At 40.2% G+C, this 20,065-nt stretch overlaps 2 protein-coding genes across 5 annotated transcripts in view; both read right to left on the bottom strand.

Annotated features, from left to right (window-relative positions):
* Positions 1-6,588, bottom strand: part of LOC117944735 — a 10,166-nt gene extending 3,578 nt beyond the window's left edge. The window contains exons 1-3 of the mRNA XM_034871816.1: positions 6,543-6,588; positions 4,419-4,582; positions 3,672-3,831 (exon numbers count right to left, since the gene is read on the bottom strand). Coding sequence (XP_034727707.1) covers positions 3,672-3,831; positions 4,419-4,578 — 320 coding nt within the window. The 5' untranslated portion in view covers positions 4,579-4,582; positions 6,543-6,588. The remainder of the gene's footprint in view (positions 1-3,671; positions 3,832-4,418; positions 4,583-6,542) is intronic.
* A 354-nt stretch (positions 6,589-6,942) lies between these two features.
* The window catches only part of fkbp15b (FKBP prolyl isomerase 15b), a 32,641-nt gene continuing 19,518 nt past the window's right edge, over positions 6,943-20,065 (bottom strand). For all 4 annotated transcript variants that reach the window (XM_034871805.1, XM_034871804.1, XM_034871801.1 and 1 more), the window contains exons 20-29: positions 17,960-18,131; positions 17,383-17,519; positions 16,210-16,365; positions 15,885-16,037; positions 12,395-12,487; positions 12,000-12,113; positions 10,542-10,649; positions 9,160-9,797; positions 7,676-7,784; positions 6,943-7,492 (exon numbers count right to left, since the gene is read on the bottom strand). In XM_034871805.1, the coding sequence (XP_034727696.1) occupies positions 7,415-7,492; positions 7,676-7,784; positions 9,160-9,797; positions 10,542-10,649; positions 12,000-12,113; positions 12,395-12,487; positions 15,885-16,037; positions 16,210-16,365; positions 17,383-17,519; positions 17,960-18,131 (1,758 nt within the window). In that variant the 3' untranslated portion in view covers positions 6,943-7,414. The remainder of the gene's footprint in view (positions 7,493-7,675; positions 7,785-9,159; positions 9,798-10,541; positions 10,650-11,999; positions 12,114-12,394; positions 12,488-15,884; positions 16,038-16,209; positions 16,366-17,382; positions 17,520-17,959; positions 18,132-20,065) is intronic.

Genomic DNA, 20,065 nt, shown 5'->3' with positions numbered 1-20,065 from the left:
ATCTCAATTACTTTCTTTCTCAATTGTTCCTGAATTTCTTTGGGTCTCGGCATGATGTGTAGCTTTTAAGGATCTTCTTATGGACCTTACTGTGTCAAGCAGCTCCTATTTAAGTGATGCCTTGATTGTGAACAGGTGTGGCAGTAATCAGGCCTGGGTGTGGCTAGAGAAATTGAACTCAGGTGTGGACAACCACAGTTATAGTATGTTTTAACAAGGGGGGCAATCACTTTTTCACACAGGGCCATGATGGTTAGGATTTTTTTTCACCTTTAATAATAAACACCTTCATTTACAAATTGCATTTTGTGTTTACTTGTGTTGTCCTTGACTATTGTTTAAATTGGTTTGATGTTCCGAAACACTTAAGTGTGACAAACATGCAAAGGAACAGGAAATGAGGAAGGGGGCAAACACTTTTTCACACCACTGTAAGTGGAAATCGAGCGCAAGACCCCGAAATGGATGCCAATAAGATTCTGGATGGAAAGTTTACTTTTTAAAAGTTGCCAAATGGTTCCATTGTAGAGACCAAATTGAACTGTGTGTTTGGTCGTTGTGAACTGAGCTATCATCGCAGCACGTCCAGTCTGAAATACCACTTGATGGCCAAGCCCACAACTGATGTGAATTATCCCCCTCCCTCGTAAAAGTTTCTTTTTCACCCTTTTATTGATGGACAATGTTACATTGTGTGAGAGGTTATTTTCTCCAAGTGAGAATGGTACATCTAAATTGAACACTACAGTAGATAAATAAATAAAAAACATTTGTTCAAAGCGAGCCAATCCACTTTTCAATGCTGATAAGAGCATTACAATGAGAATAAAGAAAAAAAAGAAATCAAGGGACATTTAGAATAAATAAAAATGTGCAATTCATTTTATGTGGCAAGCTCCTTATATTCAAATGGATGACAAATAAGCCTTTACCCATATTGGCTATTTGCAAACATAGGAGAAAAGGTGAACGGGGGGGGGGGGGTGAGGGGTAAATCGTGCAGCCCTACTTCATCTCCTCCCGACTGGACTACTGTAACTCACTTCTCTCTGGCATCAGCTCTAGCAACATCAACCAACTCCAACTGGTCCAAAACGCAGCCGCCCGCCTCATTGCCTGCTCCAAATCCTTGCATCACATCACTCCAGTCCTAAAACAACTCCAGTGGCTCCCCATCTCCCACCGGATCATCGACAAAATCCTGGTCCTCACCTACAAAGCCTTCCACCATCTGGAACCTCATACCTCACTAACCTCCTCTCCCCCTACCAACCCTTGCGGTCCCTCGGATCCACCTCAGCCGGTCTCCTCTGTATCCACATGTCCAACCTCTGCGATTCTCCAGGGCAGCTCCAAGGCTCTGGAACTCCCTCCCCCAAGAGATCCGCACCTCTCAGTCCCTCACTATCTTCTAGTCCCGCCTCAAGACCCATCTCTTCACCTCTGCCTATCCATAAGCCCCATTTGTTTGAGGTTCAGTTACCTTATTACTGGACTAGTAAGCTACTAATGAGGAGCCAAAGTAGTTAAAGGCAGAGGTAAGACAAGACAGCTGTGGCATGTTATACAGTCAGTCTGGCCGTGCGTTCATGGGCATCAGAAAAAAACTTTTTCCCAGAGAAAAGATTCACGTCACTTCATGTGGGAATCAGAGGGGGGAAACTGTAGCTAGACTTTTTAAACATGGTTTCCCAGTTGGTGACGCGTTGTTGACAACTGACGTACAGTAACACAGCCGATGATCGTTCAAAGGGTTGGTTAGAAACTTTTCCCAAAAATAGAAAATTCATGCATGCATGTAAAACATTTAGCTAAAGTCCACAATGTGGAATCGATTTAGGTTGTAGTCGTCCATTGGTTTCAACAGAGTAACTAAAATTATTATAAAAAGTAATGCGTAATTGAGGTGTCCTTTTTTAGTGTCCTTTTTTATTGTGGCCTCCATGTTTTCACACAGCTGATGCTCTAGGCTACGCCTAACAGTTGGTGGCAGTAATGCAACAAGTTGTTATGCCAAACACCAAAATAACAGAAAAGAAGAACACGCATCGCGACTATGTGAGCACTGGCAGTCGGAAAAACAAGATAATCATGGGGCGGTCCCTGATATTCCCAGGTGGCATGTTACTGCTCCTTTGGGCTGTGATTATGGAGCACGTTTCCACCGAACCAGGAAAGAAAATGCCCCTGCAATCAATTGGATAGACCTAGAACCAATCAGAGCAATGGAACTCAACTCAACTGTAAATAGATGAGACACCAATGAGACAAGACGGTATATCATCTCCATAGCAAGCACTTGTTGCACTTCCGTCACAACTTCTGACTTCTGATTTGTGTGTAGCTGGATATATCATTTCTCTTAATGTGAATGTGGCTGTGAATTTCTAGTGATGAATTGGCAACAACACGTTTTATTTCTCTAATTCACTGCTTTGTCAACGCCGCTGTTCAGGAAGTTGACATCAGTGCCTGCAGGGGTGGAGTGAGTAGGTTTATAGTCACTGACGTCTTGAATGAACTGCCACATACGTCAAGGGTCAGCGTTGGAAAAGTGTCCCTCTATCTTAAGCTTGTAGCAGTGCTTGGCCTCTTTGATGCCCCTTTTCAGATTTGCTCTGGATGTGCCATAGGCTTGTGCATCTCCTGATCTGAAGGCAGTATTAAGTGTCTTCAACAGGAGTCGCACTTTCCTGTTCATCCATGGCTTTTGATTTGGGTATGTGGTGATCTGCTTCTGGGTTGTAACCATCAATGGCGGTATTAATATTATAGAGTACAGAGGAGGTGTAGCAGTCAATGTCCTCCTTCCTATGGTGTAACAAGAAACATGCTGGTGAAATTTTGGTAGCACTGACTTTAAGTTTGAATGATTAAAATCCCCCGCAACAATAAACGCAGCTTCGGGTGAACGGCCTGTTGTTTACTGATGGCTACGTGAAGTTCTTTCATAGCAACCGGGCAACAGCATCCGGGGGAATATAGGCTGCAGTGATAATAGTGCAAGTGAACTCCCATGATATCAATATCTTCTATACCATAAGCAATGGCGGAAACTATACATATCTCAAATGTCCAGCGGCAGCCACCTACCAACCAACCCAAGCTCTCTTTGATGACATGGTTGAGGGATATCTCTGAACTGGCACAGCCAGACCTTCCTACACTGCGCTGCAAAGGAGGGTCTGGCTAGTCCACACAACATTCTGGGATGGGAGAAAAATGTGCTCTGGTTTATTGGTATTTCTTTAAACCAATTTCAATCGTCTTAGGCGGCGAATACCTTCGGGAAGGAACTTGTTTTGGTGGAACACGTGTACATTCAAAAGTTGTTTTAGTTATGCAACAGAAAACTCAGATTGGACAGATCCCAGGCGCAGTTAACCATAGTCCTTATATATCCTCCGAAGTTTACAATTGCCAACAAAAAGCAATCCCAGAAACCAAATAAAGAAATCTGAAACCTAGTACCTCTGCATGTCTTACTGAAGGTAGGCTACACGCGCGGAGAACTGAAAACAGCGGCTAACCCTAGAAACACCAAGGAAGAGTGGAGCTTCTGTGCGCCATTTATACTCAGCCTATGACTGCTTCACAAACATTAAATGTTAAGGGGCGTACCTTTAATCAACACTTTACATTCAAATAGAATTTTTTTTAAAGCAACATACCGTCGTTTAGCTCCGTTTGGTAAAGCCACACAGCTGATGAGAGTGTGGGTAGCAGCTTCTGAGAAATCATCTTCACGTCCAAGAAGCAAGGCCTCAATAGGCGACCCAGCATCAAGCCACTCGGACGCATTAACCGCAGAAAAGGCTGGAAACCTATCCTCTGATAACAAAGACAGAAAACTATGTGACTATTAGGCCTACAGCACAAATCAGATTACATACTTACATAGTGATGGTATAACAATAACACATGCCATATAATAATTAATAGTAGTGTGACAAGTAGAGATGGTCCGATAACAATTTTTGCTTCCCGATACCAATTCTGATAACAGAACTTGTGAATCGGCCGATACCAAGTACTGATACAATACCAGTGTGTTTTATATTTTTTATGTTTTAACAGCTGTATACTACTATCCCTGAATGGATGAGATATGATTTTCATTTCTGTTGTACTTTTGTTGGATTAGATTAAACTCTTTATGAAACATGAAAAAACACAAACATTGAACACCACAGAACTTTCTTTTATTATCCAGTTTGACAGTCAGTTTTCACGGGAAAAGAACATAATGAAGTACTTTAAAGTAGATTTTCTTGAAGGCTCAATAACGTGGTATGGGATCAATGCATAAATTCCAGTACTTGCCGACACAAGCATTTTAGGCATTATCAGAGGCCTTTTCAAAACTGGTATTGGTACCGGAACATCTCTAGTTACAAGAGGGTTACATGTGTGCCCACCTTCAGAGGCTGTGGCTGAGGCCCTGCTGGATGTAAGGGCCTTCACCTTTCCAGGTTTGCACTTACGAATACGCTGCTCAGCCTCCCAGGAGCAGGTGTGGGAGCATAAAGGCAGGAGACAATGTGCTTCATCCTGAGTGGGACTGGAAGGGCTGCCCATGTCTCTGTTTACACAGCAATGCTTGTCATTCAACCATAAAGGCTAAACCATGCTAACAATTAATTGCTACCACTGTAACAGGGTTCAAAATTAACCTTTTCATTCACAATGGCTGGTGAATGTTTAAATTTGACCAGCCACTCAACATGTAAGTTTTTTTTTAGGGCTGGTGAGTGCAGAAAATCTTCCAGCCTCTTGCATAGTTTACCAGAATTTAGCCAATATATCGGCAGGCCGATATTAGTCATTTCCCGAATCGGTGTCAGCATTTATAATGGCCGATTCATCAGAATCATTAATAATGACAAATAAATGAACATTTAAAAGATAAAATAAAAAGGAAGGGTCAAACATGTTATGAGTTTTGGAGTTGCCAAGCTGTGAGAGGCCCCAAGATGGCATTAACTAGCAACAAATAAGTGTCTCAATTCCCCTTTTTATGTATTGTCTGGTGCCAAATTCAGGGTATCTTTGTAAATGGATCTGTGGGTATGTGTAATTTTTAAACTTCTAACCTGACCACTGCTAGTTTATTTGCATATATTTTAAAATATGTTGACAACCCTCTCTGGTATAGTGTATAAAGACCAGAGAGTCTGCTTTGTTAAATTTTTTAGCCTTTTTGGAATTGTGCATTTTTCCTGTTTTGAAGACTCTTAGAATTATGAAGCAGTTTCTCCTATTTGGAGTTATATTTGTCTTTCACTTCACTTATTTTAGACTTAGTATAGTGACAGTTTAGTTCAGCTTTTGCATTTAATAATTGTATTGTCTTTTAATCTTTAAGTTACCATGTATTAAATGAAAACAGGTAGAGGGTTGTGGTGTACTGAAGGACAGCAGTTGGACATCATCCACCTTTGCACCATGTCTCTGGTAAAGCCCCTGAATTCTAACCATTCTCTAATGCAGTGTTTCTAAAATGGGGGTAGGTGTACCCCTAGGGGTACTTTGGAGTACTGTGGGGGGATATTTTTTTACATGTTAACGATAGGGTTCGATGAATACATATTTCAAAGGAGGTACAAAATTGAAAAAGTTTGAGAAGCACTGCTTTCATGTGTTAGAATGTCCTAATGGAGTGATATTAGGCGAGGAGTTGGGACAGGAGCTAAAAGAAAGAGGATTTGTTTAGAGAAGGACACATATGTGACAAATGGCAACATAACTCTAGGAGGCATGAGACCTTGTTTGGTTGTCCTTTTGTTTAATACATACACACTGATGATAATAAAGATCGTTTGTGTTATGAGAATGCTGGTAATTTCAATGTGGTCAATGTTGTTTCCTGCCGACTGCTAAAATACTGGAATAAAGCATATAATCTCACTCATCCCAGGTGCGCTACAGTCTTGTGTAGTTCCTAAAAAAACTGACAACCCAGTTGATGGACAGGGAGGTCACGTAACGTTAGCAGTCTGAGTCACTCAATCCGAAAGGAAGGACTCCGTAAATTTATGAAAAGTGAGAGCACCACGCAACAACATAGGAGCGGTACTTGATTGGACCATATAGCAAAGATTGACACTTGTGTTGCAGATTCTGAAGTCCATCAAAACCAGCTAATACTAGCTAAAGCAAGCCAATACAAAGGCATAGTACGGTAAATCGAAAAAGCCTCAAGTAACGCCAAAGAACGAGGCAATTACATTTGGTCAACTGTAATGTATTTATAGTCCACCCACCCTGACCTTTAATTTAGCTAGCTACGTATCTTAAAGCAATCTAACTCCAATGCTATAACATAGCATCTTTGCTATGTTATTCACTTACAAGCTTACGTTAGCTAGGTAGCAACACATTTTTTTAAATGTTGTTTTAGCTAACTTTATGTCTAGCTACTCTAGCTGAAAGTGAAGTTTTGAATGCAGTTTTTCTTGCGTGTCGTCTGCCAAGTTGTTCAGTCATTTTGATGTAAGCTAAATCTACAAGCTACCTAACTAATATACATACTTTCATCTTACCTTTCACATGACTGTAGCTAATCAAACGTTTTACTTTAGGCAGTCAGATTTATGCAATCTGGTAGTTAGATAGGTTTGGTGCTTCTGTTGCATAGCAACACTGTAACTTTACTAGGGTCTCGAGCACCACCTGTTGGTCTCTGGCAGTCATTCTAATAGTAACAAAAATATATGGTATAGTTTTTTACCAATAATAACAATAATTGAGAAACTAATACAGTGTTTGATATTCAGACTGACATCAAATTTTATATAAACAGTATTTAAGGACAGTTATATGCACAAGCGCATTAGGTTCATATTGGTTCTTAAATATGAAATAGACTATGTGAACATTTAAAATAAAAAAATAAAAACAAATGCTAACAAAACTGATTGACACGCATAACAACACAACAAGACAAGTGATAAAGGACATTATCCATGTCATTTATTTTCTGGAATTAATTTTAGTTAGCAAAATTGTGTAAAAATTCTATGCTCATAGCAGCAAGCTAATTATTAAAACAACAGGATTACTGCTGATTCAACAAACTATTTTGCTACATTGCCATGTAAAAATTGGGGAATAATTTACATCACCAACAGATATCACATCATTAATGAAAATTATTTGTTTAGATTATATGAATTACAGGCTAGTTATTTAAAACAAAACAAAAAAATCAGAGCCAGAAATTGTAGCTGTGGCAGCAGCTGTCAGTCAGCAGGACAGCACAGAGGTGAAGAACAGGCTGTCAGACTTCTCCATCCAAAGCATCAGCACAGTCCTTTCTCTCGTTTTCTTGGCTGCTCCACCGGGCAGAGACAGCTGGTAAAGCACCTTGCACCTGTCTTTAATGTTGAAAATTAAGATGTATTCCAGTTTCATCTCAGTTCAGCCAGTCCAGATCACTATCCTCCTCGTCATCACCAAAGAGAGGGGCAGGTGGGGGACGCCCCTTCAAGCTCTGGAGACAACAAGAGAGATAACAAGACAAATGCTGTCCATCAATATTGTGTTGACAGTAATAAAAAGCAGAAATCCTTCTTTTTTTGTAGTTATTAAACATGATTGACTGAGTTAACATTGAAACAAAACACAAGGAAATGGCTTGGTAGGGATAGGGGCAGGATCTTAGATCCTTCCTCACCATTTCATCCTCTTCTTCTTCCTCGCTGTGTGCTGCAGGAGTTTTTGCGGGAGCTGTGGTCTGGAAAAATGGCTCTTCTCCATTTTCCTCCCCCATTCCCCCAGTTAGACTGAGAGAATAGTAGAAAAAGAGGGGTGGGGAGTGGGGGATGCACAAAAAGACAGTGAAGAAAATGGGGATGAAGCAAGCAAGAAACAACACTTCAGACAAGCAGTTAGTTTGCAGGAATCATGCATAAATGAGCAGAGATGGGCGGCACAAATATGTTACAATTGTAGTGTTGTTAATGAAATCTGTTATATTGGCCTTTAAGACTGCATGTGACAACATGTGACCAAGTCCCCAGGTCTAAATTACTTCTTATTGATGGCTCACAATACATCTCAAATTAAAAATATAGTTACAAACGGTATATCATTTAAGTTTTTTATTTGGTTCCAAAGCACACAGAAAGTTTTTTAGGTGGATTATCTTCACACACACAGAACCATCTGAGAAACTTTTTGGGAAAAGACCAGGCACTTTCAAAATATTCTTTGCAGGTGATTGGATGAATTGTCTGTTTATCAAACTATAGCCGAAGCCAGTTGAGAGAGGAGTGGAAAAACAATGTCCATTTGGGCCATCGGTGCAGTTCTTTACTCTTTTAAAACGGTGATTTTAGCATCATAAAATACACTTCATTCAGGCGCCCAGATACCTCAGTTGGTAGAGCGGGCACCCATAGATACAAGTTTACTCCTTGACGCAGCGGGCCTGGGTTCGACTCCGAGCAGACGCCCTTTGCTGCATGTCATCCCCCCCGCCAATCTCCCCTTTCATGTCTTCAGGCTAAAAATGCCCAAATAATAATGTTAAAGGTCCCACGCAATGAAAATTTCACTTCATGAGGTTTTTTAACATGAATATGCATTCACTCATCCTGCCTATGGTCCCCCAGTGGCTAGAAATGGTGATAGGTGTAGACCGAGCCCTGGGTATCCGGCTCGGCCTTTGAGAAAATGAAAGCTCAGATGGGCAGAGCTGGAATCTTAAGGTTACCTCCACTTTCTCTGCTTTGCCTGCCCGGAGAATTTGGCCCACCCATGAGAGAGAGACTACATGTCTTTCAGACAAGCAAAGTGGCAGTTGTTCAGGGCCACAACACCCACTAAAAAAGCATCATGTTATGGGACTTAAAAATAAATAAAAATACATTTCATTCAAATTTAACAGAAAAAAAAGCATGAAAAGCCGTTTTGGGTTGTCCTACTTTTCCAACTATCACAACTCTAGTTTTGGCTGAAATAAACACAAAGTTTACAGATTTGAATCTGGAATCTGGTGGGTTTAGCGAAAGCGACTTCAGAGCTGTGTCAATCAGAGAGCACTGCTCTTGCAAATCCCCGGAGGCCAGACTTTGCTCACTGAACATTTATGAGATGACAGCTACCGTGGCTGGCCAAGAACAATCTAATTGAGTAACAGTTAATGCCAGGACTCACCTTGTGTCCTCTCCTGAGCTGTTCGGCAGTGCCGTTGGTGGTGGAGGAGGGTTGGCTGGGGGTCCAAAGGCTTTCAGAGAAGCAGCATGCATTTCTTCTACATGCTCTTCATTGTCCAAGCTCTCCTTGTCATCCTCACTGCTCACTGCAGTGTTTTTTGGTGAAACAGTTTCCTGTCCATCCTCAGGTGGTGAGCTCTGATCAGGTTCATCCCCTGGATCTGCAGGTTTGTTGGTGTCTTTTTCATTTTGTTGGTGTCCTGCCTGCTTCTGCTGTACTTCAGACTCTGTCTCTTGAAGTGTGGGCTCAGTGGGAGAACCAGGATGGAGATAAGTAGCCCCTGGCGAGCTTTGTGCGCTCAACTCAGTTACTGTCTCTGTCTCCTTCTCTGCTGCTACTTCCTGATCCATCTGGGTCTCACTGACTTCATGGGAATCGGATTCAGCATCACTTTCTTCTTCCTCCTTTTCTTCCTCTTTGACTTCTCTGTCACCATTCACATGTACATTCTGCACAGTCTCCTGTCTTTGCTTCACATCCTTACTTTCTTCTTCCTCCTCTTCCTCAGCTTCCTCTTCCTTCTTTATCACTCTCATGGGAGATCTGTCTGTGCCGCTGAGCAGCTGCAGGGTTACATTCTGGAAATAAATGATTGAAGAGCTGAACATATGCTCGATAAAGTAGCTGAGTATGAAGCAGTAAACTGCTGCTGCCAGTTGTTTAACACCTTCTATGAGAAGTGACCACATCAGCCCTTCACTGGTTACCTATGAGTTCTGAGATTGATTTGGGGATTACAGTGCGGTTTTTTGAAGCCTTGCTAACCTAGCCTGATCGCTGCATGAGATCCTCCGGCAGGGCCTATTAATAGTTCTTCTCAGAGAGGCAAAGTCATTCACCTCTTTTGAATCTCTTCTTAAAAGCAGGTAAATCCTATGGCTTTTTCCTAAATTATGGTATTTGTCGTAATTGTTTTATCGTGTTATATCTTGTGTTTGGACTGTATATGCTATTGTTATTTGCTACATTTAGGGGTGTGCAAAAAAATGTATTCATTTTCTAATTGCATATATACACAAAGACATACATACAAAAAGTAACTACATTTACATACTGAGAATTGTTTTTGATTAAAAAAAAATCAATATTGAATCGAATCGTGAACCTAAAAATTTGGAATTAAAGCGTACACCCCTAGTTATATTGTAAAAGTCATGTAACTTTGTTTTTAAAGGTGCTATATAAACACAAAAACTGTTATTTTTATACATTTACATCATGTTGTCCATATACAGAAAAGGTGTCATTAATCCGATGTATGTATGTAAAGTATGTTGACATACTAACATTCCCGACTGCCACAGAAAGGCTGCGTCCCTTACCTTAATGGTAGTGACAATCACCCCCAGCACGGCTTGGCCACTGTACGATTCACCGAGGTCAAACTCCCCTCGCAGGGAATGAAACACTCCGTTCATCACACGCTTCACCTGCAAGGACACACATCTGGCATCACCTTTCATTGCTCAAAAATGATGAGTGATGTCACACACTGTCGCCCTACTAAACAAAACTTTTACAGAAATAAGCCGTTAAACCTAAGCAAACGTTGTACCTCAACTGGGAGTTTTGATATGCAGCATTAGTCAATAATCCTGTAATAACATGAATATTCTATACTACTCTATGCTTTCTATGATCTGTGTATATACTATAATAAATGAATACCCTGCCTATAGGAAGTTACGCCCATGACATAAATAATTTTAAAACTCTTTAACTAAACTAAAAAACTAAAACTATATCTGAATTAAAAAATTAAAGTAGGTCTGTGTACAAGGTGGTTAATTTATGTTAAGAAAACTTTTCAGAGGTTTTTTTTAAATCTTTGTATTACCTTACAGAGCTCAAAATGTAAGAACACCTGCACTCAGGGGTTTTCCTGCATAGAGGGGAATTTTGGCGCCCCTCAAAACATATTTTAGCCAGCCCCAAAGGCAAGATGGTGACAAAATGATAAGAATCGAGACATGAAGTAGCACTTCAAATCTTGTTTACCTGTGTTTAATAGCAATTTAACCCTAACCCTAGTGTCCCGGTGTAGTGCAGCATGACAGAACTTAAAGGAATCTAACATTTATGAAGATTTATTACATTATCCTATTAGTGATATTGTATTCAGTGTATTCCAAATCTGTCAAGGTGTTGATTCAGCTTGTACTGCTTTCCATTATACTGAAAGGTTTCTAATGAAAAGCGCTGAAAAGGCCAAAACGATCAGTTACCAAATACATGACAACCTTTGGCTGTACAACTTTAATAATCACAGCCTGGAATGAGACCCAGTTAGTTCAGAAAATGCTTTATTACCTTGTTATTTTTGTCTCATGGTGTTTTAAATTTGGTTCATATTCAAAATGTGTTTGAAGTAAAATTGTGCCCCCTGCTAGATGTAATCAGTCTGATGGGAACTTGCTTATGAGTGTATATTAATACATTAGTACTACTACAAAAGGTGCAATGTAAAAGACTCCTATGTAACATATCACAAAATTGAGAGTGAGATTTTTTGTGTTAGTTGAAAGAAAATATCAGTAGAAAGCTACACTTTAGGTGGTGAAATGCAAGCTGGGAACTACGAGTGAAGGCTCAGCCATCCTTTACTGACATCCGGTGGTGGAAATGAGCTATTGTTGAACATGTTCATTCTGAGAAAGTTTTAGTCTTCTCATGCATGATGGAAACAGGAGGGAATGATTGTGCAGCACTATCATTTTATTGTGTGTGTGTGTGTGCGTGTGCGTGTGTGTGTGTGCGTGTGTGTGTGTGCGACTTCTCACCTCTGCTGAAGTATCTCCTGAACTTTCCTGCTCTGCCAGTTTCTTCTCCAGGTCAGCCACTTTTCTTTCCAGTTGTTCCCTAACAGCTATTCCTTGCTGCTCCAAGGCTGTGTACTTAGAGAGAATAACAAACAGTGACTGTGTGTCAGTCGGTGTGTGTGTGTATGTGCGTTTGACGCATGTGCGTGTGAGGCTGCGTGCATGAAGGAAGGTGGTAGGAATGTAAACAGGAACATAAAATGGAAAAGCAAAAATTATTTTCATGAGGAATGAAAACCACTTGTGTGTATGTAAAACATTCCTGGAAAGGCGCATTCCTGACAAATGCATTCCCTGCAGACGTTGACCCCTTAGGTCAAATTAGAAACTGACTGACAACTACTACTCCGTCTTACTTTTTCTTGAAGGCCTAGCAGCTCTGCGGTCTGCCCGCTGTGTTGTAACAAAGTCTGCTCTTCTAAATCTCTTGACTGCTTCAGAACCGTAAACTGGTGAAAAGTGAGGGAGGCAAGAACTAGGTCAATCCCAAATCATACATTCACAATTACGTCACACTAAAAGCTTAAACAATAACTGTAGTTACAAGACAACTGGGGATAAATGACTACCTAATATGCTAAAAAAAAATGCATAATTGTTTTCTTTGACATCAGCAATTTGAGCCTTTGAGTTTTTGGTATGTGTATTACAGTTTTTCTGAATTGCTAAAACACTAAAACCCATTCTCTGAACCAAATGCTCAGTGACCTAGACCAATTTGTTGAATCAATCACTCTTTTGGCAAAACACTAAACACGTTCTCACTCGCTAAAACAAATTTTACTCTGTGATGCACACATGTTGCAAAATGTTTTTTTTAAAGGGCAGCTAAGTTAAACACAACAGCAACACAGTTGTCATCGTTTCCACACGACGAGTCAAAATTGTACACCATAGTTCTACCATGGACTGTTACAGCAATATGAAAGGTTTTCAAAACCAATTGCAAAGAACATAAGCCAGGTCAGAGTGCACAGAGTGGATGCTGAGGAAGAAGAAATATTTCATTGACTTTGATATTGCAGTTTTTCAACATCTTTAAGTGTACTGTCATGTGCTTTTCATTCTGCTTTCTTTGTTCTTTTTTAGTTGGATTACTGTTTTGTCTATACAAACATTCAATATTGCAGTGTACAAGACCTTCACTAATTTATTTTTTTTCATTGCAAAATGAGTGTACTATATGAAATAGACATTTTTTCTTTAGTACATGCCCTGGACACTGTATTCTGTAATGTAATTTTTTTAGCTAATGTCTAGAGCTCAATTCAGACCAAAGATTTGCGACAAGACGAGTTAACTTCCAACTTTTTGTAACTGGATATACCATTTGTTTTGTCTTAATATGAACGTGGATAACGTTAGTGATAGTGAGATGCTTGTTACAGTTGACTTTCTAGTGATGAATTGGCAAAAACACGTTTTATTTCTCTGATTCACGGCTTTATTCTAACGCCGCTGGGCACTCTCTCTCGTCAGTCACTCTCTCTCAACCATATAACGTTACCGTAATTTTGGACGGTTGTCAAGGCACCGTCTAAAACGCTGCCCTTTCAACCAGCTGTTTGTAACATTAAAATAAAATGGCTTAGGGATCATTTTGTTTCTATAGTTTTTAGCTGACTTTTCCAGCTGACTTCTCTATTGGCTGTTGAAACAGGTGACGTCCCTTACGTTGTAAAACCAGCCTCTGTGACTTGAACAGCTGATTCACAGCGAAACCATCAGCTGGTTTGAGTTGAGCTGAGACGGGCCGGTTCAGACCGCTGCATCTTCTCCCTGCGACGTTCTGAAACGGTTTTGCCTGGTCTTAATGAATGCTCTGTAGTGTTCTGAAAGCATTGTGGGATTCTGTCAGCAGAGTCAGGTGTTTTGTTAATATAGTTTAGGGATGCAGCTATTGATTATTTTAGTAATGAGTATTCCACCGATTATTCCCTTGATTAGTTGGATAAGAAATACTTTTAAAAGCAATAATATACAATAGATTGGTTTAATGTTTGTGAAAAAGCAACATTTTTATTAACTACATTGCTTACAATATCATCTCTCAAAAAACTAAACATTAAGTGCCATATTACATTCTTTGCTGGAATGCAATAACAACCTCAAACTAAAGCACACATAACAAACATAAACATTACCTTAAGTTGTGCAACTTAACTAACCTGAAACTGATCTGTATATAGGCACATATGTTAATATTAGTTATACTCAATGTATTTTCATTTATATATTTGATTAAAATGTCACACTGCTCTGCCACACTTATGCTAGTAGATCGTTGATCAGCTGTCTCTCCGTGAAGAGAGAGAGTGAGAGAGAGTGATGCGCAACAACCAGCAGTTTTTCTGAAGGGATGGTCAACAAAAGATCAAATTGTGGTCACCACTACGTTTTCTTTACATTTTGGTAATTGTTGTGTTGGCTGTCTTGTTCAATTTTATAGCATTTGAGGAGAAAAAAATTGAAGTGCTTTTGAAATAACATTGAGTAAAAGTTGACATATTCCAGTCTGTGATTATCCATGACCATACACTCTTTAATTTTAGTCGAAATAATTCCTAATGTCTGCTTTTCTATCTCAAACATTAGGTATAATTTCCTATATATGAGGTTTACTGACCATAACTTTCAAAAATAACTGTAAAACTAAAGTTAATTAGTGTTACGTAGTGTTCAACGTCAATAAAGTGACAAACATTAAAAAAAGTGTGACAAAAACGTAAGAAAAAGTTGATACAAACAAACAACAGTGTTGATTTTTCGAGGATTCTTAGTAATCAAATTATTCCAGTTACTCAAGGAATCGTTTCCGCCCTACTGGAGTTTGACAATTAAGTTTTGTGTTTACGGTTTTGAGAAAATGGGTTTCAAGAAATGTGTCTCAGCAATCGAGAAAAACTGTAACAGAAGCGTTTAAGGGTTTTTATGTCAATTAACAATAGTTGTTAAAGAGGTTAACTGTTAAGGGACCCATTATTTACTCAAAGTATTTATTACAGCTGATGTAATTAACATAAAACCTTAATGTCATATTGTACTCAGCCTGCACTGCAGTATAGACAAGAAAAACAAAAACATAACAACGTTCAACATTTTACTTCCTCTGTTAGAAACACACCTTAAACAGCTTTCATTGTTAATTTACACAAACTTAAAGTGAACTAAAATGTAAAGTGCAGAGCAAAGAAAACAAAATCCCATATATTGGATGTGAAGATAAAAAGGCATGAGTTGTAAAGTATTTTAGACTTGTCCTCCTGCTGTAATGACCCGAAAATAGAAGCAATGACTAACAGTCATGCGTTAAGAAAATAGATCAGTAATTTTTCAGCTTTTTGGTCTAGCTCACAATCTGAAAAATGTCCTTTCAATCACTGCAGATATTTTTTCAGTAGTAGTAATTTTTCTAACGAGTAGTGCAACATCTGATCAGCTGATCTGATCAGCTGATCTGATCAGCCTTTATGGAGACCACCAATCAAACTATATAAAGCCTTTATCGGCCGATAATCAGTGACAGATCAATCGGAGCACCCTTAGATATTATTGTCTTGCTAAGATTGTTACTTCAGCATCATAAAGTTGCTTGACTTTAAAAAAAAGAATGGTCAAACTACATGCAGCAGAGGACGAGCTACAACAACGTTTAGTCCCTAGTATGGCTCAAGATCTAAAAACTCTGGAAGCTACACCCATAATCTAACCATAATGACATCACAACATTCATCGTAACTACTTAAATCACAGTTCCTCATTAAGTCCACAGCCTAGGAGTCAAACGTTCTGAGTGAACTTGCAATATTGTGTGTGTCTGTGTTTGATAACGGCTAGCTTGTCTACCTTTTCTTGTAGCTGGGTATGCTTGTCCAGCAGAGCATCTCTCTGCTCTGTGAGTTCAGCAAATTCTCTACTCTGCAGCTCTTTAGCAGAGGCCAACACCTGCTCACACTTCCCCTTCCACTCTTCCTCCAGCTCCGCCTGCAGCTGAGACAACTGAAACACACACATCATTTATGCCATTAGTACGCCGACATATAAACATAAATCTCCACTTCAGATAAACACTCATCCAGAATATATTTAAGTGTTTTCAATCATTTATTAAATTTAAAACATCACGTCATTGTTCATATTCCTACAGTAGAGCCCTTTGATTGGACGCTACCTGTTCCGATGCTGCGTTGTCAGTGCTAGTCCTGGCCTTGCGGAGTTGAGATCGGAGGTTGTCCAGCTCCTGCTGGCTGCTCTTACGTAACTCCTCCACCTCCTCATCCCGACGCTGACGCTCCGCCTGCCACTTCTTCCTCCTTTCCAAAAGTGTCTTAAAAGAGAGGGGAACCCACCGTTTGTAAAAAATTACACAACTATTACTTAATATTTCAAAAACACCTGCCTGAATTCTTTCTAAATCCAAACAGCTCTTTAGTATAATATCCTTGTTTCCATTGCGACTTCTGTGTACTAATGCATATTTTAGCTATTAGACATAAATGGCCAAACACGCACCAAAAGAGGTCTACTCAGACCTTGTTTTGATGTTGAGAGAAAGAGAAAAGGCTGTTTTGTTCTAAAGCCACACTACATGTTTGGCGAAAGTTACTGTAATATGCTATGTAATGATGTGAATAAAAATTATATGAATGTAAATTCAGGCGCCTTGTGGCCCAGAACTGCTGTGCGCTCTCGCTGCATGTCCGTCTCTGTCCCTCCGCTGCCTCACTGACTGACTGACTGAGGTCTGTCTTCGTTGCTGCCTGAGAGCAGCGTGATAGTGGTGCACACCACGGAGATCCGCTCTATACATATATTTTTCATTGGTGAAACATGAGACCAGAGGATGTCAATAATCATGTGAATCAAGCTCATTATTCCTTGTGCCGATACCATTGCAAAATGTCACTGCAGCTGAGTGTGTGACAGTTTCTTCACAGCCAAATAGGCTATTCATTGTGATGGCGTTTATGAATGAGTGGAAATAATGAGCAAATAATGCGGGTGGAGTGTGAAGAACAAGCACTATAACTACCTGTTAATAATCATGTTTTTAGTGGCCTGCGCTGTCACTGCAAAAAACGCAGAAAAAAAAAAAACATCTTGCATCTGGAAGAAAGTCTAATGACACTACTGACAGGGGTCTCTTACATAAAAAACCTTTGCCTAAATGGCAACCTTTTCTAAAATACGGCTGGTTCTGTAGTGTTTGTGCTTCAAGTCTGATGCCTGCAGTGTGTCATAGAAGCATCAAATGAGGCCAGTTAATTATCAAGTGTTAACCCTCTGCAGAGAATCAATGTCGTCAACATTCACGTACAAGGACAAAAACATGAAGTATACTTACTCGTTCTAGGCTCTCTTTATCAGTTTTTAGGTCCTGCAGTTCTTCCTCCATGTTGTTGACTCTCAGCTCCATTTCTTTGCGTCTTTGCTTCTCTGAGCGGTACTGAGCCTGGGCCATCTCAGCTGCTTGCTTCAGCTCTGGATCACCAAAACAGCATCATTAGACCAGCGTCTCTAAGCTAGTTCAATTGTCACAATGCTTAAAATCCTCTATTCTGAGTATTTATTTTGTCACCAGGGCCATGTTTCTTTGTACATGTTACCTTGATTTGACTGTTGATCATTATACGCAAAGTTAATCTAAAGCTGTTAACAAAGCAACACATTCTTATGCCCAAAACTGTTCAAATGTAGTTATTCACACATCTGAATCGTACTCCTATAATGATGGTTTCAAGTTAAACCCTATACTCATTTTCAGACATGACTCCATTCCTAAAAGCAGGGGTGTCAGACTTACGGCCGATGGTCCAGATTTGGTCGCCAAAGGGTCCAACCAGGCCCACTGGATGACTTTGTAAAATGGGAAAATTGCAAAAAAAAGTAATTCATTTGAACATAAAAACGGCAACACAAACCTTCCATCTGTGTTTCCAAGGCAGCTATGCGTTGGCAGTGCCTCTCACCGTCCTGCAGCGATGAGTCCAGTTTACCCTGCAGCTCCATGGCCTTCTGCCTGTGAGCTGTAGCTTCTAGCTGCAGCTGTGACAACTGGGCGGTGGCCGTGGTCAGATCCTCCGTCAGACGAACCTGATTCAGACGGACAGGGGGAGGAAGTGAGAGGAGGGGGGCAACCAGTGGCTGTCAACAGTACAGGAAAAACCCGGGCTACACAGAGACAGTGTAACAGACATAGTGATAGGGGCCTACTGATGCTAGTGGCGTGAGCAGGCAGACCTGTGGGAGACACAAATTGTGATGATGGCTGATTGAAAAGGAGACAGAAGGGATAAAAGAAGAAAGAAAAGTTAGTTACAATGTCAATGAAGTATGATATAAAAAGGATGATTTTAGTGGCAGCGGTCAGATCTGGATCAAATAGTAGTTCCACATGGTACCTGACTTTTTGTGCATCAGGTTTGGAAGTGCGGCTCGATCAGGACAAACCAGTTAGATCAGTTGTTAAAGTGCCCATATTATGAAAAAAAAAAAAAAAATGCATTCTGGGGATTTGGGGCTTTATTTTGTGTATCTGTTGCTTCCACACACACAAACAACCTTGGGAAAAAAACATCTGTGCTGTTTTGGATGAGACACAAGTTTCTGAATGTCCTTTGCCTTCAGTCTCCGGTGGAGCTGTTCAAAATCTGCACGGCTTCACAAGCCAAGACGAGGTGGCTAACAGAAGCACATGCTAGCTCATTCTAAATGGCAAAAAAACGCTACAACACACACTAGTTCACCATAATCTCCAGAAGAACTATGTCTCTGGTCTGCAGGTATTCAGTCTCCCAGCTAATGCTGCCTTGTACTGACCAAAGTTGGAGAAAGACTTATCTAGCTGATGTGATCTTACCTAGCAACTGAGTAGGGCTGTAATCTCCCAGTCGACTAGTCGATTTATTGGTCAATAAATTCTGGCTCGACCAAAATTCTCATTGGTCAATTTTTTGCCATGTTATTTCATCCAGTGGAAGCATAGAACGTTACGGTTTGTGGGTGGGAAGCACTAATTGCTAATGGCGGTGTTTTCAGAGCATCCCTGTTGCACAGGTAACAGTCTGTCTTCAGAACACCCCCCTTGTTTTCACTTCTTTTGGATTAGCCCAACCCACTGGGGCAAGATTTAAGAAAGAACTAGAAAGCCTTGGTTTAGTGTTTAATTTACAGTCAGTCCTCCTGTACCAGGTCGAAGACATCGCCAGTGTGGCAGCATTTTACAAAAATAGATAACGGGAAAAAGTTGAACGCAAAGTTTGCAAGCAACAGTTTGCATATTGCAGCTGGACTACAAACACGCCAAAACCAACAGACTCAGGAACCGTTTCTACCCACAGTCCATCTCTCTGATGAACAGCTGACTACTGACCCACCGTGTCAGGTTCAATTCTGGCCAATAACCCAGTAACACTGTCTCTACAGCACATGTTTACTGGCTCCACTATTATTCCATTTATTTAGTATTTATTCATCATTCTCATAACTCCCTTTTAGTATAGTAAAAGTAAAATAGTTTCCTATTTCAGAACTGTTTATAATGTTCATACTGTTCATATTGTAATATAATAACTTAATACTATTTATTCCAGTACCCTTTGCATTATGTTCCACATTTAATTTTTATTGGCCTCTTCATTGCACTCATCTCTCTACATTGTTTCTGTTTAGAGTATGTATATATATTATTATGTATATATATGTACAAGAAGCGTTTCCAAGCTGTGATTTTTGCCGGGGGGGGGGGGCGGGGGGGGGGGGGGGGGGGGGGGGGGGGGGGGGGGGGGGGGGGGGGTACACGAGGCATTAACTCTGCAGGGTGCCCAAAACACAATTTTTCTGTAAATGATGGAAATAAAATCTAACATTTTGTGACATTTCATATGAATGTCTAATCTGTCATTTGATGCCTTTTGGAGATTTTTTCATCATGTCTTGGCTTCTTTATGCACATTTATACAAATGTTTACCTGGGGTGCCCAAACTTTTGAGCCTCACTGTATGAACCTGAAATGAAATGAGCATAA

Source organism: Etheostoma cragini, chromosome 5 (assembly GCF_013103735.1).
Source record: "Etheostoma cragini isolate CJK2018 chromosome 5, CSU_Ecrag_1.0, whole genome shotgun sequence".
Classification (NCBI taxonomy): Eukaryota; Metazoa; Chordata; class Actinopteri; order Perciformes; family Percidae; genus Etheostoma; species Etheostoma cragini.
The sequence above is the reverse complement of the archived record's forward strand: the minus strand, read 5'-3'. Positions and strand labels throughout refer to the sequence as shown.